The sequence below is a fragment of the Podarcis erhardii genome (assembly GCF_964252035.2).
Source record: "Podarcis erhardii genome assembly, chromosome: 13".
Classification (NCBI taxonomy): Eukaryota; Metazoa; Chordata; class Lepidosauria; order Squamata; family Lacertidae; genus Podarcis; species Podarcis erhardii.
The window spans coordinates 21,899,573-21,926,765 of NC_138502.1; the positions used below are offsets into that span (position 1 = coordinate 21,899,573).

At 44.4% G+C, this 27,193-nt stretch overlaps 1 protein-coding gene across 1 annotated transcript in view; it reads left to right on the forward strand.

Annotated features, from left to right (window-relative positions):
- Positions 1–2,258: 2,258 nt before the first annotated feature.
- The window catches only part of LOC309326367 (von Willebrand factor A domain-containing protein 5A-like), a 35,305-nt gene continuing 10,370 nt past the window's right edge, over positions 2,259–27,193 (forward strand). The window contains exons 1-12 of the mRNA XM_081834999.1: positions 2,259–2,397; positions 5,190–5,283; positions 5,519–5,721; positions 6,157–6,379; positions 7,351–7,523; positions 15,398–15,512; positions 15,635–15,807; positions 15,998–16,086; positions 16,785–16,929; positions 20,370–20,449; positions 25,630–25,744; positions 26,980–27,144. Coding sequence (XP_081691125.1) covers positions 5,244–5,283; positions 5,519–5,721; positions 6,157–6,379; positions 7,351–7,523; positions 15,398–15,512; positions 15,635–15,807; positions 15,998–16,086; positions 16,785–16,929; positions 20,370–20,449; positions 25,630–25,744; positions 26,980–27,144 — 1,521 coding nt within the window. The 5' untranslated portion in view covers positions 2,259–2,397; positions 5,190–5,243. The remainder of the gene's footprint in view (positions 2,398–5,189; positions 5,284–5,518; positions 5,722–6,156; positions 6,380–7,350; positions 7,524–15,397; positions 15,513–15,634; positions 15,808–15,997; positions 16,087–16,784; positions 16,930–20,369; positions 20,450–25,629; positions 25,745–26,979; positions 27,145–27,193) is intronic.

Consider the following 27,193-nt stretch of genomic DNA (forward strand, 5'->3'; position numbering starts at 1 on the left):
TACAAATCCACCTAACAGTAGCTTTGTCTAGCCCACATTTTACTAGGTTTTTTGCAATAATATCATGGGGGATACATTTGTGACCAATGCCTCCATAGAGACAGAAGCATCCAGGATCACACCGGGACTCCTGATGGCAGCTACAGGTGACTATTGCGACCCATGAAGAGCTGGGAGCTGGCAAACCAAACTGAAATTATTCTGGCCAAGCCATTGGACACCCATCTTTAATGGATAGAGATTCAGCCGACTCCATTTCCTCCATTTCCTCCATTCCAGCACACCCACCTAAAAATTGGCCAATATATCCAGGATAGCATCTGGCCAGGGCCATGAAGCAGTAGATCCATGATGTTTGTGGTCAGATCTGTGGTTATGTACAAGATATTTGATTAAAGGATGAATTTGGGGTTCCCCATTGCAAAAAGTGTGATGATCCATGAGGATACGTGCTTCAAAACCACGTTTTTTGGCCATGGAGTGGCCAGGAAGCCGTGGATCCGTGATTTTTGTGGTGGATGCTATTCCCCTGACCATGATGTTTGATCCAATGGTGACTTTGGGCTGATCTAGTGCAAAAATAATGAGGATCCATGAGGACCCGTGCTTCAAAACCACGTTTTTGGTCCATGGCGTTTCCAGATAACCGTGGATCTGAATTTTTTGTGGTGCAGGCTGTGCCCCTGGCTATGATATTTGATTTGCCATTGAGTTTTGGTTGGCCCAATGCAAAAAGCGTTAGGATCCGTGAGGATCCGACCTTCAAAACCACGATTTTGGGCCATGGCGTTGCCAGATAACTGTGAATCCTAGTCTTTTGTTGTGAAGGCTGTGCCCCTGGACATGATGTGTGATTTGATGGTGAGTTTGGGGTGGCCCAATGTAAAAAGCATGAAGATCCATGAGGATCCGTGGTTCGGAACCACGTTTTGGGGGCACGGTTTCACCATGAAACCATGGATCCGTGATTTTTGTGGTGGATGCTGTGCCCATGGCCATGATGTTTGATCTGATGGTGACTTTGGGCTGATCCAGTGCAAAAATCATGAGGATCCATGAGGATCCATGCTTCAGAACCACGTTTTTGGGCCACAGTATGGCCAGGCAAGTGTGGATCCGAGTTTTTTTGTGGTGCAGGCTGTGCCCATGGACATGATGTGTGATTTGACAGTGGGTTTGGGGTGGGCCACTGCAAAAAGCGTTAAGACCCGTGAGGATCCGTGCTTCAAAACCACGTTTTTGGGCCACGGTATGGCCAGGAAGCCATGGGTCCGTGATTTTTGTGGTGCAGGCTGTGCCCCTGGCCATGGTGTTTGATCTGATAGTGACTTTGGGCTGGTCTTCTGCAAAAATCATGAGGATCCATGAAGATCCATGCTTCGGAACCACGTGTTTGGGCCACGGTATGGCCAGGAAGCCGTGGATCCGTGATTTTTGTGGTGCAGGCTGTGCCCCTGGACATGATGTGTAATTTGACGGTGAGTTTGGGCTGATCTAGTGCAAAAATCATGAGGATTCATGAGGATCCGTGTTTTTTAACCATGTTTTTGCACCATTGCGGCACCACGAAACAGTGGATGCGTGATTTTTTTGTTTCTGCCTACAGACTAAGATGTGGTCTACAGTATCATGGTGTTTTTATTTTGTTTCAATATAAAAATCATATGAATTCATGCGGATCCGTGCCTCAGATCCATGTTTTTGTGGTGCTGCGGCGCAGCAAAGTGTTGGATCCACGTTTTTTATAGTCCAGTTTGTAGGCGTGCCTTCCAGGTGTGATTTGACACTGCATTTGTTGAAGTTATTTTTTAAAAAGTGGAGGATCCATGAGGATCCGTGTAGATCCGCCTTTTACCCAGACCCCTTAGCACTCATAAAAGGAACCATGTCAGAAGTTTCGCATCTTTGGGCTTATCCACGTTTACCTTTCCTCTGATTTTCCCATGCATGATCTGTGATTTAAAGCTCTTTGTCCCAGTGCTCTTTTCCTTTGCTCTGATTCAGCTTGAAAGAGCCGGTTTTCCGGGGGGGGGGGAGCCCCTCTGACATGGAGTGTCTGTCTGGAAAGAGTGGGGCAAAAGAAAAGTGCGGCTAAAGCCCTTTCTTATGTCTAAAATAGGACTACTAACCCACATTTAGTGCTAAAAGTGGTACGGCATGTGTGTGTGATAATATCTATGTAATATTTCAGTTCATATTCCACCTGTACCCAAAGATGCAATGGAAAAATAGAGGCACCAGTGTCCAGTAGGAATTTGTGGACCCTCCCTGGCTGGAGGCGGGAGTAACGGGAAGTCCCTCTGCATTCTGCTCAAAAAGGTTCACTTTCGCTTTTGCTCCGCTGTTTGCAGAGCAAGGCGAGGGGGGAAGGACGTCGAGTTTGGGGGGCGCTTTGAGGTAAGAAAATGATCTACTGCAAATGATTTATGAGTGGGCTCCTCTCTACAGCCCACTCATAGCATCGCTCTCTCTCTCTCTTAAACAAAACTTCACCCCCAGCTAGAGATCCCCGTTACCTTAACTATTTGCGTCTGATCTGTTGGGGAGCAAAATTCCCCTTTGCTTCTCTTCTCTCCTCCCCTCACCTTTGGTCCCTCTGGGTAGAACAGGGGTCAGCAAACTTTTTCAGCAGGGGGCCGGTCCACTGTCCCTCAGACCTTGTGGGGGGCCGGACTATATTTAGGGGAGGGGAATGAACAAATTCCTATGCCCCACAAATAACCCAGAGATGCATTTTAAATAAAAGCACACATTCTATTCATGTAAAAACACGCCGATTCTCGGACCGTCCTCGGGCCGAATTTAGAAGGCGATTGGGCCGGATCTGGCCCCCAGGCCTTAGTTTGCCTACCCATGCCATAAAACAGGGGTCAGCAAACTTGGGGGGGGGGCAATCCACTGTCCCTCTGACAGCGTAGTGACTTGCATTGTTCTGTAGTTGATCACTAGCTTCACGCTTCCTTGTACAGTGGAAAATGGATGGTATTTTCTAACACTCAGTGGAACCCAGTGCTAATGCTAGGTAAAGGTAAAGGGACCCCTGACCATTAGGTCCAGTCGTGACCGACTCTGGGGTTGCGGCGCTCATCTCGCTTTATTGGCCGAGGGAGCCGGCGTACAGCTTCCGGGTCATGTGGCCAGCATGACTAAGCCACTTCTGGCAAACCAGAGCAGCGCACGGAAACGCCATTTACCTTCCCGCCAAGGTGGTGCCTATTTATCTACTTGCACTTTGACGTGCTTTCAAACTGCTAGGTTGGCAGGAGCAGGGACCGAGCAACGGGAGCTCACCCCGTCGCGCGGATTCGAACCGCTGACCTTCTGATTGGAAAATCCTAGGCTCTGTGGTTTAACCCACAGCGCCACCCGTGTCCGAAGTGCTAATGCTAGGGGGGAACAATTAGCATCCTTAGGGACCTTTAAAAAAAAAAAATTATTGATTTTCATTAAATATACATTCATTATACAAATACATCTCACATATATCTTTGGCTCTGCCGAGCTTCCGACTTCCCTCCACCCCTTCAGTAAGTATCATCTGGTTAACCATATGCTGTTGGAGTTAATCTAACCCTGCCAGTGTCTTTAAGGTTTTGCAGTTGTCTCTTATATACACCAAATATTTGCTCCAACTTTCATAAAGCTTCTGTTCATCCTGATCTCGATTTTTCCTGATAGTCTAGCCAGTTCCGCGTAATTCATCATTTTAACTTGTCATTCCATAATAGTTGGTATTACATTTGTTTTCCAATTCTGGGCCAACATAGTCCTTGCTGCCGTCGTGGCATACAGAAATAGGTTTTTATCTTTCTTTTTAATTTCCTTCCCTACAAATCCCAGTAGAAAGGCTCTGGGGTTTTTTGGAAAGGTGTACTTGAAAACCTTTTTAAGTTCATTGTAAATTAATTCCCAGGAGCCCTTCACTTTACCACACTTCCACCACATGTGGTAGAGGTCTCCTTAGGGACCTTATGGTAAAGAGCAGGCAAGAGCTGCAGAAAGTGGAGGAAAAAGTGAGTGTTGTTGGTTGCACAGTGGCCCTACCACTAGACAGAGAGAGGCAGGCAGCCCATGCAGATGGTTTTATGTGCCATAAAAAGATAGCACACAAAAAATGGCTAGGGAGGGATTGCACCAATCTCTTCCCTTGCTGTTTTCTCCCTTGGGTGCCCCAGGACTACTACTAGTAACACACCTTGACTTTGTGTGGAGGGGAGTCCTCGTTGCAGCTCCCTTCAAGTGGCCAAGCACCTTGGGCCAGCCCTGGTATGCAACAGTTAATTCTTTCATGTTGATCTCACTGTGGAAAACATGTCCTGCAGACAAGTTTGATCCTGTAGTCAGGAGGTGCATATTGATGAGCACTGTGCCATAGTTTGCCCCAAGCCCTACATCTCCTTGTGCATCTCCTTCTCACCCGCTCCCAATACTGCTGCTTAGAGACAATCAGGATGTCCCTTTGTAGAACAATGAACATGCTTCTCTATTATTATCTCAGGGGTTTCCACTTCCCCCCTCCCCATCCCACATGCCAATCATAGCTATGACTTCATTCATTGGCTAAGAGCTTCAGGAGGGCAGTGTTGCAGGCAGCTTTCTCCTGGGGGACCTGGAGGTGGGGGCACTTTGGACTTCTTCAAGGGTCTCTTCATCTTTCAGATGGAAGAAACATAACAGTCCATTGGCTCCCTCCCCACCTCTTCTTGAGTGGCTGCACTCTGCACATGCTCAGACTCTTGTCTTCTGATCACCATAGCCTCTGCCCTGGTGCTCCCCTCTGGGATCTGAATACAGAAGGAGCACCAGGGAGTAAAGAGTGGCTGATGAATGGATGAGAGGCATGTCAAGTGAGATTGGCTGCCAGAAATTGGGGTGGGGAGTATAGGGAGAGACATGGGCTGAGGGAAGATTGGTTAAACCTGGCATCAAATCTCACCTTCCTTCCATCTGTCATTTTAGCATCCCCTCATTCTGCATTCAGAGAGGAGACAGAAAACAATGACAAACAAATATCCTTGTAAGAGCAATTGCTTAATAAAGTTGGGTAAACAATATTATTTTAAATGGGAACAATATTTCATACAAATAAGTGGGGGCTACCATTTCCATTAAATCAAAGGAAAATAAAATACAGAGTTGTTGTACGTATGGTTCCCCTCTAGCCAAAAATTAATCTCTGTTTTCTGCAGTTGTGGTGAATCGCTGGGAAACCAATTCCCCCGCAAAGACTATTGTCATTAGCCATGACTGTCTGTGGCCTTGTCACAAACTCTCGGGAACCTGGTAAGTTTACCTGCATACGGTTATTCAGCTAAGTGGGTGCAAAATGGCAACAAGTCACATACTGCTATAAATTTCCAATATATAGCTTTCTTGTTTATGGTATGTAATGGTGTAGGTTGGAGGGTCCTAAATAACTGGCTAGCTTGGCAGTGGGAGCCAAGATGACTGGAGAGGGTTTCTCCAAAGTGTACACAGGGCCAGACACTGAGCCTTCCTTGTTCTCTCCTTGCCCCAGTGCCCTTGAAGAGCATCTCTGTGGATGTGGTGGTCCGAGGCTTTGTGGCTGACGTGGTGTCTGAGCTTCGCTACCACAATGAGGAGAAGTCCCCAGTGGAGGTGGTGTTTGTCTTCCCTCTGGATGATGAAGCCGCTGTGTATGCCTTCGAGGGCCTAATTGGTGGGACGCGGATTGAGGCCCAGATCCGAGAGAAGAAACAGGTATGGAAGGTCTGAGGAGAATCAGGGCCTTTGGCATTGGATGGCCAGTTTCAGAAAGGAGGCGCAGGCTTCCGTAGATAGGACTCTGTGCCTGCAAGCAGATTTTGTGTCAAGCTCACATGTTGTGCTTAAAAGAAAGAGTGCCTAACAACATCCAGTTGCTGTAGTGGGGAGCCTGGCTTCCTGGCCTCTTCTGCTGCAGCTTGGTGTAATTTTAACCTAATGCATGAATTCTAAAGTCACAGTGTAGATACTAGGGTGCTTATAATTTACTTTCACAAAGTAAAGTTACAAAAGCATGGAAGCTTCACTGGTATGTAACCAATTGGTCAACAGCTGTTTTTAAATGGGAATCCTTTCTTGGGACCACACCTGCTTGTGTCCTTGCCTTCCTCACTCCTGATGTTCTTCTCTTCTCTTCACCACCCAATGCAGGCAGAACAGGAATATGAGGATGCCTTAAGTGAAGGCCGGCAGGCTTTCCTGCTTGGAAGAGAAGAAAACACCAGTGACATTTTCACCTGCAGCCTGGGTAACCTCCCTCCCGATGGGGAGGCCACACTGAAGCTCTCCTACGTCCAGGCCTTGGCTCCAGAGCCCGACGGGGCCATCCGCTTTGTCCTGCCCGCTGTCCTCAACCCCCGCTATGCACCTCAGGGTAAGCTCCTGCACCCCCAAACACACTAACTAGCCCACATACAAGCCTCTTGCAGTGCTGCTTTGTTATACCTAAACTCTGTGGATTTGGAGCAACAGAAGCATTAATGCATGCTCATTTCATATGTACAACCTTTACAGAGATGAGCAAAATAGATTATTTAGTCCCATCCTACCAAATTGCCCAGGAAGGAGCTTTGAATTGGGTTTGTCCTGTGTATCAGCTGACACAAATAAAATATTAAAAGAAACAGTTGCTAGATTCCTCTTTTCTGATGGAAAGGCCCAGGAAGGTATTTTGTTACATAAACTCAATTGGAGAAGTGCCATATGTGTGTTTGTTAGAAGTGGTGATGTAAGTGAAAGGAGGGTTGGTTGCATTTTTTGGCAAGGATTTCTGGTAAGATGGAGGGGGGCTGAAGCCATGTGGAGTGACATGAAGCAGCCTCTAGAAAGGACCCCGAGAGCAGGGCTGATTTCTCTTTGAATTGGCGGCTGAAGCAATGGAAGGAGCGGGACCCTCTTGAGATGTGAGCGCTGGGATTTTCCTCCGTCCAGACTCAGGTTGTATATATTTGTAAATAAAACCACATATCATAAAGACACGACAGTCCCGTGTCTCATTCTCAACAGGAAACTCGAATCCTGGGTAATCTCCTGGGGATTGGGGGTGGCGTGTTGTACATTACTGTTTCATGGTGCCTTCGCCTCCAACAGCCTAATTCTTCCTCCCACGTGGGGTTGTGTTACAGTGTCTTCCTCCTCATGAGAGCTTGCCCACTGTGTTCAATAACCATGGTGTGCTGGATAGCTTAGTTGGTTAGAGCGTGGTGCTGATAACGCCAAGGTTGCAGTTTCAATCCCCATATGGAACAGCTGAGCATTCCTGCATTGCAGGGAGTTGGATGAGATGATTCTCATGGTATTCTACAATTCTGTGGTTCTATGACTCTCTCGCTCTCTCATGTACAGGTTCAGAAGGGGGCAATGTCACCAAGAGCATACCACGACTGCCCAAGGGGCAGCTTCCCTACACTCTCGGCCTCAGTGCCACCCTGGAGTCACCTTATGGCATCAACCGTGTGGAGTCCAAATGCACCCTTGAGCCTTTGCACTACAGGGCAGAAGACCGTACGATTGCCCAGGTACAATAGTGAAAGGAACAGCTTCTGAAAAGGGGTGTATTTGTCATTCTCCATTTGAAGTTGCACACACATCCCAAAATCTGTGCTTAGGTCTAATGGCCGACATAGACGTGCTATTTGCTTTCTTTTGTAAACAAATAACTGGAAAGGGGCCATGGCTTGGGAAGGGGAGCGTTTGACTCTTGCAACCACTACGGCCCTGTTTGGAATCTCCCACCCCATGCTTGCAGTTTGTGAGAAGGGAGCTGTCCTTCCACTGTGAATAGCCACCAGGTATTATATTTATTATTTATTGAATTTATATACCACCCTATACACAGAGGTATATTGGCCTTGCTTGGCTGGTTGAACAAATAAGGTGAAGGGGGCAAGCTGGATCTTGGCTTTGGTGTGGGAGAGGAGAGTTTTAACTCTGTTGCCTCTACCAGAATCCCACTCCCATGCTGGGCATTACTAGTAACAAGGGCACGTGGGAACCGCCCTCCCACTACGAATAGTCAGCCTAGGGGCAGGATTTCTATTGAGACCACTGTTTGTTTGTTTATATTTCACAGAATTTATATGCCACTTGATTGTAAAATTAAAATAAACACACACACTCAAAGCAGTTTGCAAAAGGGAAAGCAGCGATAAAATTACCACCAGCAAAGTTTAAAAAACAGCTATTTAAAACATTCAGGAATAGGACTTCCGGTTCCGGACGCGAACAGTGAGGAAGCGCGGAAAGCCTGCTCCCGGTTTTCTGGGCGCTGTGGAGAAGTGGGGAGGACGCGAGGGCGCAGCGTACCCCGAAATCCCAGGGGGGGTACCCTTGGGACTGGCCCCAGCAGCGTGGACGCGGTCGACCCATCTTCCTCTGGATAAAGCAGAGAGGGAGAAAGCGAGAGAACGGCGACCGCCAGCGCGAACTTGGGAAGTGCCGACTCCACAGCGAAACGCCCGGAGCTTCAACTGTGCACAGCGTCGGAACCCCTTGGAGACAAGAAGGGGGTCTCCAGCGTTTGAAAGGTTTTTTCTTTTTTCTGAAGCGCTTATTTTCCTTTTTTCAAGCGCGCAATAGACACGAAGCTGGGAGACGCCCAGGTATCTTTCTCTTTTTTTGTTCTCGAGGGATTTCCCTCGGCAGCGGATGTAAGATGGCGCAGAAGGGAAGTCACAGGAGTGAGGAGGTTAGTGAACAGTCTGACTGAATGAATGAGATCTGAATTGAACAATAAATACGGAAAACAGAGTACAAAGTACGGACTCCCGCACTAACAAAGCTGGCGGGGTAAGGACATATCTTAATTTAACGATTTTATTAAACAACTACGACGTCAATTAGTTTCTTGGATATAAGCCGCGACCAACGTATTTGTGACCCCTCCAGCGAGGTTTTGCTTTGTCTACGTCCCCTGAACCCTCCCGACACCCCAGCATTGCCCCCTCCAAGGAAATTTAAACAAAGGAAGGACGAGAAGTGGAGAATTGGAGAAACTACGCCAAGGGGGGAACGGCAGGGAACCCGGTGTAGCGACTAGGTGAGATCTGTGAGGGGGTGACGAGGGGTATACAACCCCGTACGGGATCCAGACCACAACCGGGACTGTTAATGTGACTCTTTAAAGTGTCTGAAGTGTCTGAAGTGTTTGAAATAATTGAAAGTGTTCGAGATAATTTAAGCGGGATTGAATTTGGTTTTACGGTATAATAAGCTGTGCAGGACAATACGCTTTTAAGAGCAACGCCCCCCTTACCCCCCCCCCGGTGTGACGCAGGTGAGGTCAGCCAAAGAGATCAACGTGAAGACGGAAAGAAGTGAAAGAGGACGTTAAGGCTTTGAGTGGACTAACTAAGGCTTCCGGATTGATATCTTTCACCCGGGAACTTAAAGATCATACGGCGGAACTACTGCCCCCTGGTGATTGTATGTGTATATGACTTAACCATTTGGGATATTGTATACTTTATATCGGTGGGAGTTTCTGAGAGTTTTTGAGAGGAGAAGAGGAAAGGTCAAGATCAGAGGATAAAAGAGAATAATAGGAAGAAACTGACGGAGAGAAAGGGGGAGTTCAGTAGATAATGATGGGGAAGGAGGGAAAAGATTGGAAGAGAGTGGGTGGGACCCCAGTGGAAAGAAAGACATCATGTCAAGAGGAGATTAAAGACCTAGATAGCTTATGGGTAAAAATTAAGGAAGAATTTAAGCAAAATGAAACATACATGGAAAATAAGTTAGGGGAAATGCATGATTTGATTGATAGGAAAATAGAAGAAGCAGTAGGAGAGCTCTCATCCAAAATTCAAGATTTATCAGCCAAATCTAAGACAATTGAGGAGTGCAATAAAAAACTACAAAAGGAGATGAGGGAACAGAAGAAAGAGACAGGGAGGATGAGAGAAGAGTTGGGTGAACTAAACAAAGCACAGGACAAGATTTGGGACAATCTTGCCATGGCTGACATGCGACAAAAGCAACTCCACTTAAAATTTAGAGGTGTGATAGAAGAAAGAAATGAGGATGTTAGAAAGAAAATGACTAAGGAACTCTCTAAGTGGCTGAATCTAAAGGAAGAAGAGATAGCTCCAACGATAGATAATGCATTTAGAATGTCCAGACCACAACACTTAAAAACTAACAAGTTTTTGGGGGATTGCCTGGTGATATTTAACTCCTTAGAAATGAGAAATCTAATTCTAAGGACGAGTTACCGTAATAAATTAAGAATTGAAGGCAGGCCTATCATTATCTACAAAGAAATCCCAGTTAGATTGCTACGAAAAAGAGAGGGCTACAGACAAGTGGTAGCTGCGCTAAAGAGAAATGGGATACAATTTAGGTGGGAGTTCCCTGAGGGGATTACTTTCTTCTATAAAGATAAGAAATTCAGACTGACGGACACACAGGAAACAGAGAAGTTTATGAGAAGGTATGAAAGAGAGTTGGGAAAGATAGAGTGTAGAGTCCGGGACAAGGAGGAGGTGAAGGGACTGGAAAAGGAGGAAGAGAGGGAGGAGAGGGTGAAAGACCTAGGAGAGAGGATGACAAACTCTGGAGATGAAGACGAAGAAGCCGTAGTGGGAGAAAGAGCGGCAGAAGAGGAGGGGCTCTTAGGAAATAAAGGCGCTAGATTTTAATTTGAGCACTGCCCGGAGGCAAAGCAGTTGAAGAATTTAAACAATACTGGACACTTTAAAACTTTTATCATGGAACGTGAATGGGTTGAATGAGAAAGTTAAAAGGAATAAAATTCAGAAAGCTTTGAAAAATAAGAAATGTGATGTAATCTGTTTTCAGGAAACACATATTGCGAAGAAACATAGACATATTTTGGTGAACAAAAAATTAGGAGTAGAATTTATAAATTCGGATGTAAACAAAAAAAAAGGAGTGGTAATATATGCTAAAGAAAGGTGGGAACCAACACAAATATGTAAAGATGAGGAAGGTAGAGTTCTAGGTATCCAACTAAATTTTCGAGGGGAAAGAATTAACGTAGTGTCTGTCTATGCCCCGAATACAAATAGAGCAGAGTTTTTTGAGAAACTTGAAAGTATGTTGCTGGAACTGGAGCCCTATAATCTTATTTTGCTTGGAGACTGGAACAGGGTACCAATACCGAGTTTGGACAGAAGCGAAAACCAGAAGGCTACAAATAGGGGGAAACTCCCTAAATCTTTTAGTGAATTAGTGGAAAACTTAGATTTAATTGATATTTGGAGGTATAGAAATCCCACTATTAAACAGTTTACCCATTACTCAGAACCCCACCAGAGTTGGGGTAGGATTGATCAGATATGGGTGACCAGGGTTCTATCAGGGCGAGTTAAGAGATGTGAGATACAACCTAGGACACTTTCAGACCACTGCCCCTTGACTCTGGAAATTAAAAATGAATCCAAAAGACAGTTCAGGTGGAGGATGAATGAATACCTATTTGAATCAGAAGAAGTGGTGGAAATGGCCAAAAAAAACCCTGAAAGATTATCTGGAGACAAACTTGATTAGAGACACCCCAATAGAGCTGATATGGGATGCCGGTAAGGCAGTTTTAAGGGGTTTCCTAATACAACAAAATAGTTATAGAAGGAAGCTCAGGGAAAAAAAGAAGGAAGACATTCTGGCCCAACTGAGAGATTATGAGAGGAAACTGACCTTAAACCCGACAGATGAAGGGACTAACCAAGTGATGAGGGTATTGCAGTCTCAATACTCAGCTATCTTAAACCAGGAGGTAGAACAGAAAATCAAATTTACAAGACAGAAGTACTTTGAGTCTGCGAATAAAATGGGGAAGCTACTTGCGTGGCAACTCAGGAAAAGAAAGAAACAAAATATGATCAACAAATTAATTGTGGACGAGAGGGTGATAGAAGACCCAGATGAAATTGAAAGTAGGTTTGTTAAATTTTTTGAGAAGCTGTACGGAAAAGGGGAAGAGAGCAGCATAGAAATAGCGAACTACCTGGATCAAGAAGTAAGAAAATATTTTACAGAAGAGGACTGTACACAACTTAATAAAGAGGTGTCAGTAAAAGAGGTCAGGGACGCCATTAATAGGATGAAGAACGGAAAGACCCCCGGACCGGATGGCCTACCCGCAAAATATTATAAAAAATTGATAGATCTATTAGCCCCGACATTAACGGAAGTAATAAATAACATCTTCCAAGGGGGGAGGATCCCCGGTTCCTGGAAGGAGGCGTATATCACGCTAATTCCTAAGACTGAAAATGAAAAAGTAGATATAAAAAATTACAGGCCAATCTCATTGCTGAACTGTGACTATAAGATCTTCGCAGATATAATGGCAAGTGGGCTTAAAAAGCTCCTAAATAGATATATACATAGAGACCAAGTGGGATTCCTCCCGGGAAGGCAGCTGAGGGATAATGTCCGACATCTTTTGGATTCCATCGAGTATTTGGAGGCAAAACCAGACATTCCAGCGGCTCTCATTTTTATTGATGCAGAAAAAGCATTCGATTGTGTTTCCTGGGAATTTATGCTACAAAATCTTGAAAAGGTAGGAATAGTCGGTCCTTATCTGAAGGGCATTAAGGCGATATATACAGAGCAACAGGCTAGGCTGATCATAAATAATTATCTGACTAAATACTTTCCAATTATGAAAGGCACAAGACAGGGTTGCCCTTTGTCACCCTTGCTGTTTATCATGGTATTAGAAACAGTAGTAAATAAAATAAGAGCAACCTCGAACATCAGGGGATTAAGAATTGGAGAGAAAGAATATAAACTAAAGGCCTACGCCGATGATCTGGTCCTAACTTTGGAGAACCCAGTTGAAAGTACTAGCAGAGCGGTAGAGCTCCTGGAAGAGTTCGGTAATCTGTCTGGATTTAAGTTAAATAGAGAAAAAACTAAAATATTAATAAAGAACTTGACTGAGCAGGAGAAAGTACAGATGGAACAAAAGGTGAATATTACAGTAGTAAATAAAGTGAAGTATTTGGGAGTTTGGTTATCCCCAAAGAATATCAACCTGGTGGAGGATAACTATAATAAATTGTGGAAAGAAATTAAGAGGGATATAGACACCTGGCATAGATTGAATTTATCCTGGGCGGGGAGGATGGCCTCGATAAAGATGTGCATACTCCCGAGACTGTTATTTTTGTTCCAGAACCTACCAGTTATTAAAGGCTCTGCCTGCTTTAAGAACTGGCAAAGGATTCTGACCAAATATATTTGGCAAGGGAAAAAGCCTAGGGTGAGACTTAAATACTTGATGGACTCCAGGGAAAGAGGTGGTTTCGGGGTACCAAATTTAAGGCTCTACTATGAGGCAGCATGCTTACTTTGGATAAAAGATTGGGCCACTTTGAAAGATACTGATTTATTAGATCTGGAAGGATTTGATTTAAGATTCGGGTGGCATGCCTATCTTTGGCAGGAGAAGGATAAAGTACATAGAGGCTTTTATAATCACATAATAAGAGGACCACTCTTAGAAGTCTGGAACAAGAAGAAAAAATTGATTGAACAAGGCACCCCCTGGTGGCTCTCACCTGTGGATATCATCAAAATAAAGAAATTAAATATGACAGGTAAGAGATGGACGTATGAGGATATCTTAGTTAAGTCAGAAGAAGGGTGGAAGTTAAGACCGCTTGATGAACTGAAAGAGAAAATTAAGGATTGGTTTCACCTGCACCAAATTAATGCATTATGGCGTGAACATAAGAGATTAGGTATGGGAGAAAATAAGTCTAGATTTCAAGTGGAGATACTAGAGAGTAATAATAAACTACTTTCCAAAATGTATAGGCAATTACTGGAAAGTGAAAATAAGGAGGAGGTGGTAAAAGAGGTTATGATTAAATGGAACAAAGACTTAGGATATGAGATAGAGTATGATAAATGGGAAAATTTATGGAAGAAAGGTATGAAATTTACCGCGTGCGCCGCCCTGCGTGAGAATCTAGATAAGATGATGTACCGCTGGTACCTGACTCCGGCAAAATTAAGTAGAATGTACAGAACAGTAGATAATACCTGCTGGAGGTGTAAAGATAAAGTAGGGACCTTCATCCACATTTGGTGGACCTGTGAAGAGGTGAAGGGTTTCTGGGGACAGGTCTATGAGGAGTTAAAGAAAATTCTGAAATATAACTTCCCCAAAAAACCTGAGGCGCTCCTCCTAGGGTTGATAGGGGAGGAAATAAAAAAGACGGACCAGACCTTCTTTCAATATGCCATCGCCGCAGCGAGAATCCTAATAGCAAAAAAATGGAAATCATCCGAAGTTCCTACAATTGGAGAGTGGCAGGTGAAATTGTTTCAATACCAAGAACTTGCGAGACTAACACAATATATTAGGCGGGATAATCCTGTAAAGAAGAAAGAGGACTGGACTAAATTCTTGACTTATATTGAGAATAATCTTGGAATTAAAAATTTAACAGTAGACGATGCTTAACTCCTATGACATGTAAAGATATAATGAAAATAACTGTAGAAGATATATGCAGATTATATAATCCAAAGCTGAGGTAATTGGAAGTTAAATGTTTGTATGTCTAAATTTTCTTATGTGTATAATTTTTGTCTTTTACTGTTTTCTGTTATGTTTTCTATTATGTAACTCTCTTTTTTTCTGTATGTGTTATTTTATATGTTTGTAATAAAAATTTTAAAAAAAAATAAAAAAAAAAATAAAACATTCAGGAATAGTTAAAACCAGGGATTTAAAAATTGATTAAAACATATGTCAGTACTCTACATTCATGGATAGGCTTGCCTATGCAGAAATGTTTTCAGCAGGTGTCCAAAAGCATATGGCGAAGGAGCCTGCTTGATGTCAATACATAGGGAGTTCCAAAGTGTGGATGGATGCTACCCCACTAAAAGATGGACTATGGGGGGTGGGAAGGTTTTTAAAAATCTCTTGCTACCCTGCAGCTTGAATATGACTCTTCGTCACCTTTGGCTATTGGTTTACAAATAAAACCAGTCATGTAAAACCAAAACAGTAGGGTTTGGTTTTGGCCTCAAATCCTTTCCTTTTGATCAGTAATAATGCGGATATGCTTACTCTAAGGGCACATTTTAATAATATCGACTAACTGTGAGCTATTGAACCCAGTTCAATGTGTTTCTATTGGCATACAAAGCCTGGGACCCAAGAGAGCTTCTCTCAGTATCTCAGGTTCTACATTTGGCAGGGGAGGTCCTGCAGTTGATCATTTATTTTGCTGCCTGTTATTGAATCAAATGGCACAACCTAGAATTCTCTCATTTTGCACAGTTTTGGAATAAATGGCCAAATTCCATAGCAACGTTTTCAAAAGTGTTACACACATAAACATCTTTGGGAGGAATAGGAACAGAGCTCCGCATTCAAACTCTGCTTTTCCTTCTAACACCAAAGGTCTCCTTGGCCGAAGGGCACCAGTTCGACCAAGACGTGGAGCTGCTGATATATTACGAGGACATTCACAAGCCCAGCGCCCTCCTAGAGGCTGGGAAGCCTGGGGCTGCCCCAGGTGAGCAAAGCCTAAGGCAATGGAGGACATGGGGGCAGAAACACAAAGGGTACTGGGAGGTGAAAGGGTGCTGCCTTGGGTGAAAATGCCTAATGGATCTCCTTTCCTCCCGCATTGCACAGGCTCTCTGATGGGGGACCCAGCACTCCTGCTCACCCTGTACCCCAGTGTCCCTGCCCCCAAACCAGGCCAGAAGGCAACTGGAGAATTTCTCTTCTTGCTGGACCGCTCTGGAAGCATGGGTTCCTGGACCGATCGGAACTCTGATTCCCCAACGCGGATTCAGAGTGCCAAGGTACCCAAGGGGCAAACCTGTTTTGAAGAATAGGATGGAGTGGTAGAAGGGAGGGTAATTGAAGACTGCAAATGAATGGTTCCTTGAAGGGGGCTGGGCCTGTAATGTTGAAATAAATGCTAGAGGTTGGGCTGGGGCACCTAGGGTGATTCCTGCTTTTCTCTCCCCCCTCCCCAACCCCACATTTCAGGAAACCCTGATTTTCTTGCTGAAGAGTCTCCCTCTGGGATGTTACTTCAACATCTATGGATTTGGATCGACCCATGACTCATTCTACCCGTGAGTGTCAAAAGAGTGTCCAGTGTTGTCAGACTCATTACTTCTCTGCTCCTCCATTTGCTCCTATGCTGTATCACTGGCAACGGTTGACACAGGAATCTGAACACACTTCTTTATCTTCAGATGTTGCTGAACTACAGCTCCATAATCCCTGCCTCTTGGATCATTGCCTGCTAGGGCTATCGGGACTTGTAGTTCATCAACATCTGGAAGGCCAAAGGTTCCTCACCCTTGCTTTTATAGGTCAATGAAATGGAAGGGTTTTTAAAAGTGTCAAGAGATTTGACCCAAGGAGTTAGAAGATCTGTCCAAGCTAGATGGGGTATTTTCACAAGCTAGCTTCCCAGCATCTCCTGCAAGGCACATTCTGGACCCCTAAACATTTCTCACCTCCTCTTCCCTATTTGTTCTGCTATTACCCTTTCCTCCTTGTTACCTGCACAGTAAACATAGGCTTTTTCTATCCTTGATGTGGCTTCGCGCATTCTGAGCACTGAATGATGAGAAGAGGAGAAGTTTGAATCTGACTGGATGAGTTTTAGGGGAGCAATTAGACCATGTAACAAATAATAAAAGGGTGGTCCTAGTGGAAACGTGGAATGTTGTGGGAGGTTTACAAAATAGCCTGATGGGGAATTGGCTGAGCTTGGGAGGAAAATAGGTCCTTTACTTCCTTGACTCTCCGAAACTCTCTACAGGCAGAGTGTAGAATACACCCAGGAGACCATGTCAAAGTCCCTCCAACAGGTGAAGGAGCTGCAAGCTGATCTGGGGGGTACAGAGATTCTGCAGCCACTGAAGGCCATTTACAGCCAGCCGTGCCGGGAAGGATATCCTCGCCAGGTATCAAGAGTAGGGTTTTTAGTAACCTGCAAAGAGTGGTGGAACAAACATGAAGTTGGTGTTTTTTGTGAAGTTTTTAAGTTATGTGCATTGTGCTTTTTCTACATAACACCCTGATGACCATGAGGATACAGAGCAGTCTAAAATTATTTTGAATAAATAGAAAAATGTACAACCCCATGGAAGATACTTGAGTTGAGACCTCTCTTTGGAAGTGGGAAGGGGAACAGTTATTGGGGCCAACTTCATCTGTTTGCAGATGGACAATGAATGCAATCTTTGCCTGCAAACGGATGTCAAAGAAGAGAGGCCTCCCACATGTCAATCACCTGCCATTTAAGTTAGCTTGCAAGGTATGGAGGAATTAAAGAGTCATAGAATCATAGAATCATAGAGTTGGAAGAGACCACAAGGGCCATCGTGTCCAACCCCCTCCCAAGCAGGAAACACCATCAGAGCACTCCTGACATGTGGTTGTCAAGCCTCTGCTTAAAGACCTTCAAAGAAGGAGACTCCACCACACTCCTTGGCAGCAAACTCCAGTGTCGAACAGCTCTTACTGTCAGGAAGTTCTTCCTAATGTTTAGGTGGAATCTTCTTTCTTGTAGTTTGGAACCATTGCTCCGTGCCCGCTTCTCTGGAGCAGCAGAAAACAACCTTTCTCCCTCCTCTATGTGACATCCTTTTATATATTTGAACATGGCTATCATATCACCCCTTAACCTCCTCTTCTCCAGGCTAAACATGCCCAGCTCCCTTAGCCGTTCCTCATAAGGCATCGTTTCCAGGCCTTTGACCATTTTGGTTGCCCTCCTCTGGACACGTTCCAGTTTGTCAGTGTCCTTCTTGAACTGTGGTGCCCAGAACTGGACACAGTACTCTAGGTGAGGTCTGACCAGAGCAGAATACAGTGGCACTATTACTTCCCTTGATCTAGATGCTATACTCCTATTGATGCAGCCCAGAATTACATTGGCTTTTTTAGCTGCCGCGTCACACTGTTGGCTCATGTCAAGTTTGTGGTCAACCAAGACTCCTAGATCCTTTTCACATGTACTGCTCTCAAGCCAGGTGTCACCCATCTTGTATTTGTGCCTCTCATTTTTTACCCCCAATTGCAATACTTTACATTTCTCCCTGTTAAAATTCATCTTGTTTGTTTTGGCCCAGTTCTCTAATCTGTCAAGGTCGTTTTGAAGTGTGATCCTGTCCTCTGGGGTGTTAGCCACCCCTCCCAGTTTGGTGTCATCTGCAAATTTGATCAGGATGCCCTTGAGTCCATCATCCAAGTCATTGATAAAGATGTTGAATAAGACCGGGCCCAAGACAGAACCCTGTGGCACCCCACTAGTCACTCTTCTCCAGGATGAAGAGGAACCATTGATGAGCACCCTTTGGGTTCGGTCAGTCAGCCAGTTACGAATCCACTGAGTGGTAGCATAGTCAAGACCGCATTATACCAGCTTCTTTACAAGAATATCATGGGGCACCTTGTCAAATGCCTTGCTGAGATCAAGGTAGGCTACATCCACTGCGTTCCCTTCATCTACCAGGCTTGTAATTCTGTCAAAAAACGAGATCAGGTTAGTCTGACATGACTTATTTTTCAGAAATCCATGCTGACTATTGGTGATCACAGCATTCCTTTCTAGGTGCTCACAGTTTGCTTAATGATCTGCTCCAGAATCTTCCCTGGTATTGATGTCAGACTGACTGGGCGGTAATTATTTGGGTCCTCTCTTTCCCCTTTTTAAAAATAGGGACAACGTTTGCCCTCCTCCAGTCTGCCGGGACTTCGCCTGTTCTCCAGGAATTCTCAAAGATGACTGCCAGTGGTTCTGAGATCACATCTGCCAGTTCTTTTAATACTCTTGGATGCAGTTCATCTGGCCCTGGAGACTTGAATACATCTAGCCAAGTATTCTTGTACTATCTCCTTAGTTATTCTGGGCTGTGTTTCCTCTGCTGAATCATTTGCTCCAAATTCTTCAGGTCGGGCATTGTTTTCTTTATCGGAGAAGACTGAGGCAAAGAAGGCATTGAGGAGTTCAGCCCTTTCTGTGTCCCCTGTTTGCATTTCACCATCTTCTCCTCTGAGTGACCCCACTGTTTCTTTGTTCTTCCTTTTGCTACGAACATACCCATAAAAGCCTTTTTTGTTGCTTTTAACCTCTCTAGCAAGCTTGAGTTCATTCTGTGCTTTAGCTTTTCTGACTTTGTGTCTACACGTGCTCGCTATTTGTTTGAATTCCTCTTTGGTGGTTTCCCCCCTTTTCCATTTTTTGTACACATCTTTTTTAAATCTTAACTCAGTTAAAAGTTCTTTAGATAGCCACCCTGGCTTCTTTAGGCACCTTCCATGTTTCCGTCTCATTGGTATTGCCTGAAGTTGTGCTTTTACTATCTCCCTCTTAACAAACTCCCAGCCATCATGAACTCCCTTTCCTTTTAGTATTACTGTCCATGGGATCTCACCCAGCACTTCCCTAAGTTTTATGAAGTCGGCTTTCTTAAAGTCAAGAAATTGAGTCCTAGTATGCTTGGCTGCTCCTTTCCGCTGTAGAGTAAACTTCAGAAGAGCATGATCACTCACACCTAATGATCCTTCCACTTCTACCCCACTAACCAGGTCATCAACATTGGTTAGGACCAGATCTAAAATGGCTGTTCCTCTTGTTGCTTCTCCCACTTTCTGGACAATGAAGTTGTCTGCAACTTGAGAAATCTGTTTGACCTTATGCTCTTGGCTGAGTTTGACATCCAGCAAATATCCGGGTAATTGAAGTCCCCCATTACTACTATCTTCCTTCCTTTTGCATGCTTGGCCATCTGTTCCAGGAAGGCATCATCTATGTCCTCCGTTTGGCTTGGGGATCTATAGTAAACTCCCACAATGAGGTCACTGTTATTCTTCTTTCCCTTAATTTTGACCCAAATGCTCTCACTTTGGCTTTGAGGTTCTAAATCTTGGATCTCTTCACAGGTATGCACATCCCTGACATATAACACCACTCCTCCTCCTCCTTTCTTGTCTGGTCTGTTTCTCTGAAATAGATTGTATCCCTCCATTATTACATTCCAATCATAGGACTTATCCCACCAGGTTTCAGTGATGCCTACTACGTCATATTTAGTTGGCTGTACCAAGAGCTCAAGCTCATCTTGTTTATTTCCCATGCTTTGCGCATTAGTGTACAGACATTGAAGTCCATTAATCATTCCCCCGTGTCTCTTATTTAAGGATTTTTTCCTCCCACCACTAGGTCTGCGTCTTCCACTCCCTCACACACTTTATACAATTGCACCACCACTAGGATAGGCATTTTCCCCGTTTATATGTGGGGTTTGAATGCAATTGGGGTCTGCAAATGGACTTCAAAGGGGAAATAGGATAGGTTTTGATACCTCTCTGTTCTCCCTCCCTCCCTCTCTCTCTCTAGCTCTTTGTGTTCACGGATGGAGAGGTGTCTAATACAGATAAGGTCATTGCTGAAGTTCAACATCACAGCAGCTCCCACAGGTAAGGCAAGGGAGAGGGAAACCTTAATCTCACAGCTCTCTGCACCTGGCCTAGGTTCTAAGAGAGTTTGTGTACTGGTCCAGTAAACGCTTCCGCTGCGCAACCAGCAACAGTTCTCTTTGCAGAGCATTAATTAAGTCCAGTGCAGAGATTCTTGTTGCAGTACAAGCTTCAGAGTCTCAGCAGCAAAGAAGTAACGACACAGGGAAGCCTGTCTTTCCAAAGACAGGTTTATTGCAGAAAGATAACAGAAACACCTCCGGAGCTTTCAGACATTTTTGCTTCACGCCCCACAGGCAGAGAAAACAAACACTCTTTATATACTGAGCAACTTAACAACTTAACGAGCTTGACTACTTAAAGTCACATGACATTGCTAACTTGCCAGCGTCTTAGGTTACACACCCTAACACCCCCTCTCGCTGGCAATACAAAAACAAAATTACTTCAGACCCATTTCTTCACAAAAGTTTTCATGCCGCTGAAACCCAAGCGGTTTTGTAAAACCATCAGCTTGATTTTCATGACTGGGACAGTAATTTAATTTAACAATTCCCGCTTTTACCGTTTGACAAACATTTTGAAAGCGGATATCCAAATGTTTAGTACGACCTTTAAACTGCCCATTTTGTGCTAACTTAAGACACGGTTGATTATCACCCCATACAGTGATTGGAGTGATGGCCTTTTCATACATCTCTTGTGCCAAGCATTTGTAAAATTCCAGATCTCTACATAACTCAGATAAGGCACAGAACTCAGCTTCTGTTGACGACAAAGCAATCAGGTTCTGTTTCTTGGATCTCCACCCAATCAGAGAGTTACCAAATTTTATTACACAGCCAGACACTGATTTTCTATCCTTTAAATTTGCCCAATCACTATCTGCCCAACAAGTAATCTGTGCTTGTCCTTCAGAAGATAATTCAAGGCAAAAATCTTTGGTGTATTGTAAATATCTTAACACTCTTTGAATTCCTTTCCATGCATTTACACTAGGTTTTGAAGCTTCTCTGCTGAGTAAGTTAACAGCGTAAGCAATGTCTGGTCTACTCCATTGCGAAAGATGAAGTAAGCTTCCCAGTGCTGACTGAAAGATTTCAGCACGCTTGAATTCAGCACTATCCTTGAACTCATTGTCTTTTACAAAACCCATTTCCATTGGTGTTCTAACACCTGCACACTCCGTCATGCCAAACTTTTTCAACATTTGCAATATCTTGCCTTTTTGATTCAGTAGAAAACTGCCATTTTTGGTCCTATCTATCTGAACACCAAGATAGACCTTTACATCACCAAGATTCTTAACTTTGAAGTGTTTATTTAACTCTTTGGCTAGTTTTTTTACTTGTTCTTGTGTCTTTGAAGTATAAATCAGGTCATCTACATAAACAAGCAAAGATTCTTGAGCATCTCCTGAACCTCTGAAATATAAGCAATTGTCAGCCTTGCTCCTGCTAAAACCAATGCCTACCAAAACATCATTCAAACACTCATTCCAATTATGAGCAGATTGCTTGAGTCCATAAATAGATTTATGTAGTTTCCATACCTGATTTGATTTACCAACTTTCAATCCTGGCGGTAGCTCCATATAGAGCTCTTCAGCCAAGTCTGAATGAAGATAAGCTGTAGAGACATCAAATTGATTCACTTTGAACCCTTTCTGAGCAGCAACTGCTAATAGTGCCCGTAGGGTTTCACTCCTTGAAGTGGGTGCATAGACTTCGGAATAATGTAACCCCTCTCTTTGCATAAAACCTCGAGCTACAAGCCTTGCTTTGTATTCTGGTTTCCCTGTCGCTGTTGTCTTTATCCTGTACACCCACCTACAACTTACTGCCTTGGTACCTTCTGGCAGTACACACACCCAGTTCTTTCATAGAATTCAACTCTTTTTGCATGGCCTCACGCCACCTACTGGCCTCCTCCTGGGGTAATTGCTCAACCTCCTCAAAACTTTCAGGTTCGCAATTTGCCAAACCAGCCCAAACACTAATAGCTTGGTACCTTTCAGGAGGTATACCTTTGTTGGCACGCTTGGAACGCCTTAACAGTTCCTGTAATGTTCCTTCAGTTTCCCCCTCTGACCCAGAATCACTAGTCGTCACCTGTTTGTCACTAGTAGTTGAAGAACTTTCTGATTCTGACTTTACACGTCTCTCTTGCTGTACGGGTGAACTTTTAGAGCTAGAAGATTCTGACTTTACAGACTTGGGTGAACTAGACGATTTCTCACCCTCGTCCTCAGACTCAAATTCCTCAGCCTGTTCTGGAACTAATACCTGCCCTGGGGCCTGAGTTTCATTGTTACTGTTCACCACATCAAATAGTATGTCAGGATTTCCATGAATTTTGTTCCAACCATCCTGTTCACAAAATTCTGCACTTCTGCTGATTGTGATTTTTGTTTGATTGCCTTCTACATTCACAAATCTCCAACCTTTTGTGTTTGCTTGATAACCACAGAAAAACATTTCTTTAGATCTAGGATCGCCTTTCCTACGTTGTGCCCTAGGCACCAGCACATAAGCACGGCATCCAAAAACTCTTAGATGATCAATTTTTGGTTTTTTTCCAAATAGCATGAAGTAAGGAGTGTTGCTTACTGTGCTATTGTACACTCTGTTAAAAGTATAATTCGCATACAGTGCAGCCTCAGCCCAAAACCGCTGTGGAAGTCCAGAATCAAACAGCAAAGCAGCAATGGCTTCCTGTAATGTTCGAAATTTTCTTTCGGCAACTGCATTCTCCTGTGGTGAATAGGGGTTGGTAAGTCTATGAACTATACCTTTCCTTTTTAACCATGTCTCCAGCGTGTGGTTCACATATTCCCCACCACGATCTGATTGTATTTTACGCACACTGGTGTCAAATTTACATTCGACTTCTTCAATCCAATCCATCAGGATGGAAGCTGCTTGTGATTTTTCTTTCAGAAAGAAAACCCAACTAGCCCTTGAAAAATCATCCACCAAAATTTGCATAAATCTCGCACCTCCAAGCGATTTGACTGGCATAGGGCCGCACACGTCTGTGTGCACAAGTTCAAAGGGTTTCTTGCTTACTCTATCAGATCTAGGATAGTTACATGTCTTAACCTTAGCATGTTTACAAGCACAACAATCCAGAAAATTTGGACAGGGTTTAATGTTACACTCCTCAGCTAAATCTGGCATCTTGCTTACATACTTAAAGCATATATGAGCTAACCTTCTGTGTAGTAGATGTGCACAACCTGTATGAGGAGCCTTATTTACACACTTAGCTTGCGCTTTACCTGTTGAACATCTACCTGCTGCTAACTGCTCTTCATCCAAAACAAAAAGCCCATCCTCACAGGGAATTTTAACTAGCTCCTTCCCCTGTTTCGAAATGGTGCACACATCATTTTCAAACTCAACCTTAAAACCACTTTTTACCAGGCATGACACACTCAAAAGTCCATTCTTCATTCCTGGAAGAACGAAAACAGGAAGGTTAGTTTGCAAACAATTAACATAAATTGTGCCTTTAAGGTTCATTTCTCGTTTACTATTGTCTGCTATAGTCACAGTTTTTGCAACTGGCAATGTCTTGCAGTTCATCAAGCTGCCACTAGATGTCGCTGGAACTAAACTGTGACTAGCTCCACTGTCAATAATCCACTTCAAGGTTTGTTGGCTCCTTTTAGGACTCTGTTGTGCTGCCATTGCAGATAGTCCCTTATCAGCACCTGCTCCCCCTCTGGATCGTTGATTCTTGTAGTTCTCACTTCGTCTTCCCCTGTAGCTCCGGAAACTGACCTTGGACTGTTGAAATTCCTGTTGCTTTTCTGGACACTTTGCTATCAAATGAAACCTGCTGCCACATCGAAAACATGACTTGCTGGCCATAGCAGACACTTGTGAGGCTTCCTTACAGCTCTGCCTGCTAGTTCCCCCACACTGGGAATTATCTGAACATCCAACCCTTGGGGTATTTGAATTATCAATAAGTTTTCGATGATGTTGATATTCTTGCTCACACAATCTACCAGTCACATAATTCATATTCAGTTGGTCCTCTGGCAAAACTTGTAAAGTTAGTACTAAGTTTTCAAACCCTGCATGCAGACTGCTAAGCAGAGTATAAACTTTAATATTTTCAGGAAAATTCACACCTAGAGATGACAGTCGGTTGAAATACTCAGTCATCTGTGACGTGTGTTCAACCACACTATCCCCTGGCTTCAGTTTCAACTCATACAAAGCATGTATAATGTTCACCTTCTCTCCGGGCGTGGCTCTATGGTGAATTCGCCTAAGAGCTTCCCAAATTTCAAATGCGGACCTTAAATTTTCCACATGAGGTAATTGGGAATCGTCTATCGATACCATCAACATGCATCTAGCTTTAGTGTCCATTTTATCATGTTCCCTGTTCTGAGCATGTGCAGCAGCCTGTTGCTCTGCTGTGGCATCTGCTGCAACAGCCACAAGCGGCTTTCGCCTCTGGACATAGTCAGCCCATACTTCTTTGGCTTCCAACCAGACTTGAGCCCTCTTAGACCACTGCACGTAATTAGCAGAGTTCAACTTTGTAAAGGGAACCTGGAAATTTTCCACTGCCATTCTTGGGGTCGGCTGCTACTCCCTCTGTGTGCCCTTGCTTCTCTTTCCCCTTGGGATTTGTCTTACTCACTTTTCAGACGCCTCTCAGTTCCTTCTCTGAAGCCTTTAAGAGCTGGATTTACGACCAAGCTGGTCTTCTCTCATCCGAAAGCTGCTTTCACTTTCTCTGCACACAATACAGCTGTAGAAACGTAGAAGGAGCCATAACCTAAGAGAGTTTGTGTACTGGTCCAGTAAACGCTTCCGCTGCGCAACCAGCAACAGTTCTCTTTGCAGAGCATTAATTAAGTCCAGTGCAGAGATTCTTGTTGCAGTACAAGCTTCAGAGTCTCAGCAGCAAAGAAGTAACGACACAGGGAAGCCTGTCTTTCCAAAGACAGGTTTATTGCAGAAAGGTAACAGAAACACCTCCGGAGCTTTCAGACATTTTTGCTTCACGCCCCACAGGCAGAGAAAACAAACACTCTTTATATACTGAGCAACTTAACAACTTAACGAGCTTGACTACTTAAAGTCACATGACATTGCTAACTTGCCAGCGTCTTAGGTTACACACCCTAACAGGTTCACCTCCTCTTTCCCTGACAGGTGCTTCTCCTTTGGCATTGGCGAAGGGGCCTCCACAGCCCTCATCAAAGGAATTGCCCGTGCAGCCGGAGGCAGTGCTGAATTCATCGCAGGCAAGGAGCGCATGCAGGCCAAGGTGAGGCTCGGGAGCTCCACATTCCTCTTTTCCTGGTCTCCACCAGTTTCTCCTGAGCTGTGGGTAAACTGCCAGGTGCCCCCTGACAATCCATCATAGCATGGAATCCCAGCTCTCCCACGCAGCACAACCACTAAGTTTTGGAAAAGATCCATGAAACCTTAATACATAAGGACTGCACCCTCGGAATGATCATTTGGCTCACCCTTCTACACTTCTCCTGAACTGCATATGGAAACTTTGCATTGCTAGTAGTGCCCAATAGCTATACTTTCTTTATGGGACATTTTAAACCACTTCGCTGGAAAGAAACATTGGTTGCCTTCATGATTGCCTAGTTTATTGAGGATTCCTCCTCAGTTTATAGGGAGGTTAGATGACGTTGCATCAAGCAAGGGTTATTTCACACTTTCCGGTGCATTTTCCTGTTGCTTCCCATTCTGCAGAAAGTCTTATCTTTTGGGGAGGAAGCTTCAGTTGCACAATCTGAATCTTCCAGTGTCGTGTGGAATCCTACCTGGGAAGTAGCAAGTCTTGGAAGTGCCTATATTTGCATGTTTCTGCTTGACAAAAAAACCACACCTCAGTTTCTCATAGCACCCGTCATCTGCTTATGAATTCGAATCTTTTTTAGTGCCCCCTATGTGGCACGGGGATGCGGGTGGTACTGTGGGTTAAACCACAGAGCCTAGGGCTTGCCGATCAGAAGGTCGGCGATTCGAATCCTCACGACGAGGTGAGCTCCCCTTGCTCGGTCCCTGCTCCTGCCAACCTAGCAGTTCGAAAGCATGTTACAGTGCAAGTAGATAAATAGGTACCGCTCTGACGGGAAGGTAAACAGCATTTCCATGCGCTGCTCTGGTTCGCCAGAAGCGGCTTAGTCATGCTGGCCACATGACCCGGAAGCTGTATACTGGCTCCCTCGGCCAATAAAGCGAGATGAGCGCTGCAACCCCAGAGTCGGTCACGACTGGACCTAATGGTCAGGGGTCCCTTTACCTATGTGGCACAGTCATTGTGTTGCTCAGAGACTGTCCAGCAGGGTTCTATTCTATGTTCAGTGGCTTTTGGAGAAACCAAGATGGCATCTTCACCAGCCCCTCTCCTGACTTCTTTGCAAGCACTGTTCACACGGTTTCAAAACAATCTCACATAGAAACTTATTTTTAAGCGATAGTTGAACAGGAACTTTGATATTCTCTTGATGTCATTGCAAAATTCTTGCTTTCCCATAGGCCCTGCAGTCTTTGAAGAAGGCCCTGCAGCCAGCCGTGACCAGGATCTCTCTGAGCTGGGACTTGCCTCCTGGTCTGAAGGCTGAGCTTGTGGGGTCAGGCCCACAGGTCATCTTCCAGGGGCAGCGCTGCCTCATTTATGCCCAGATCCGTGGGCAGCATCAGGTAAGCAATGACCACCAGGACCTTAACTACTGAAGAATGCCTCCCTCCT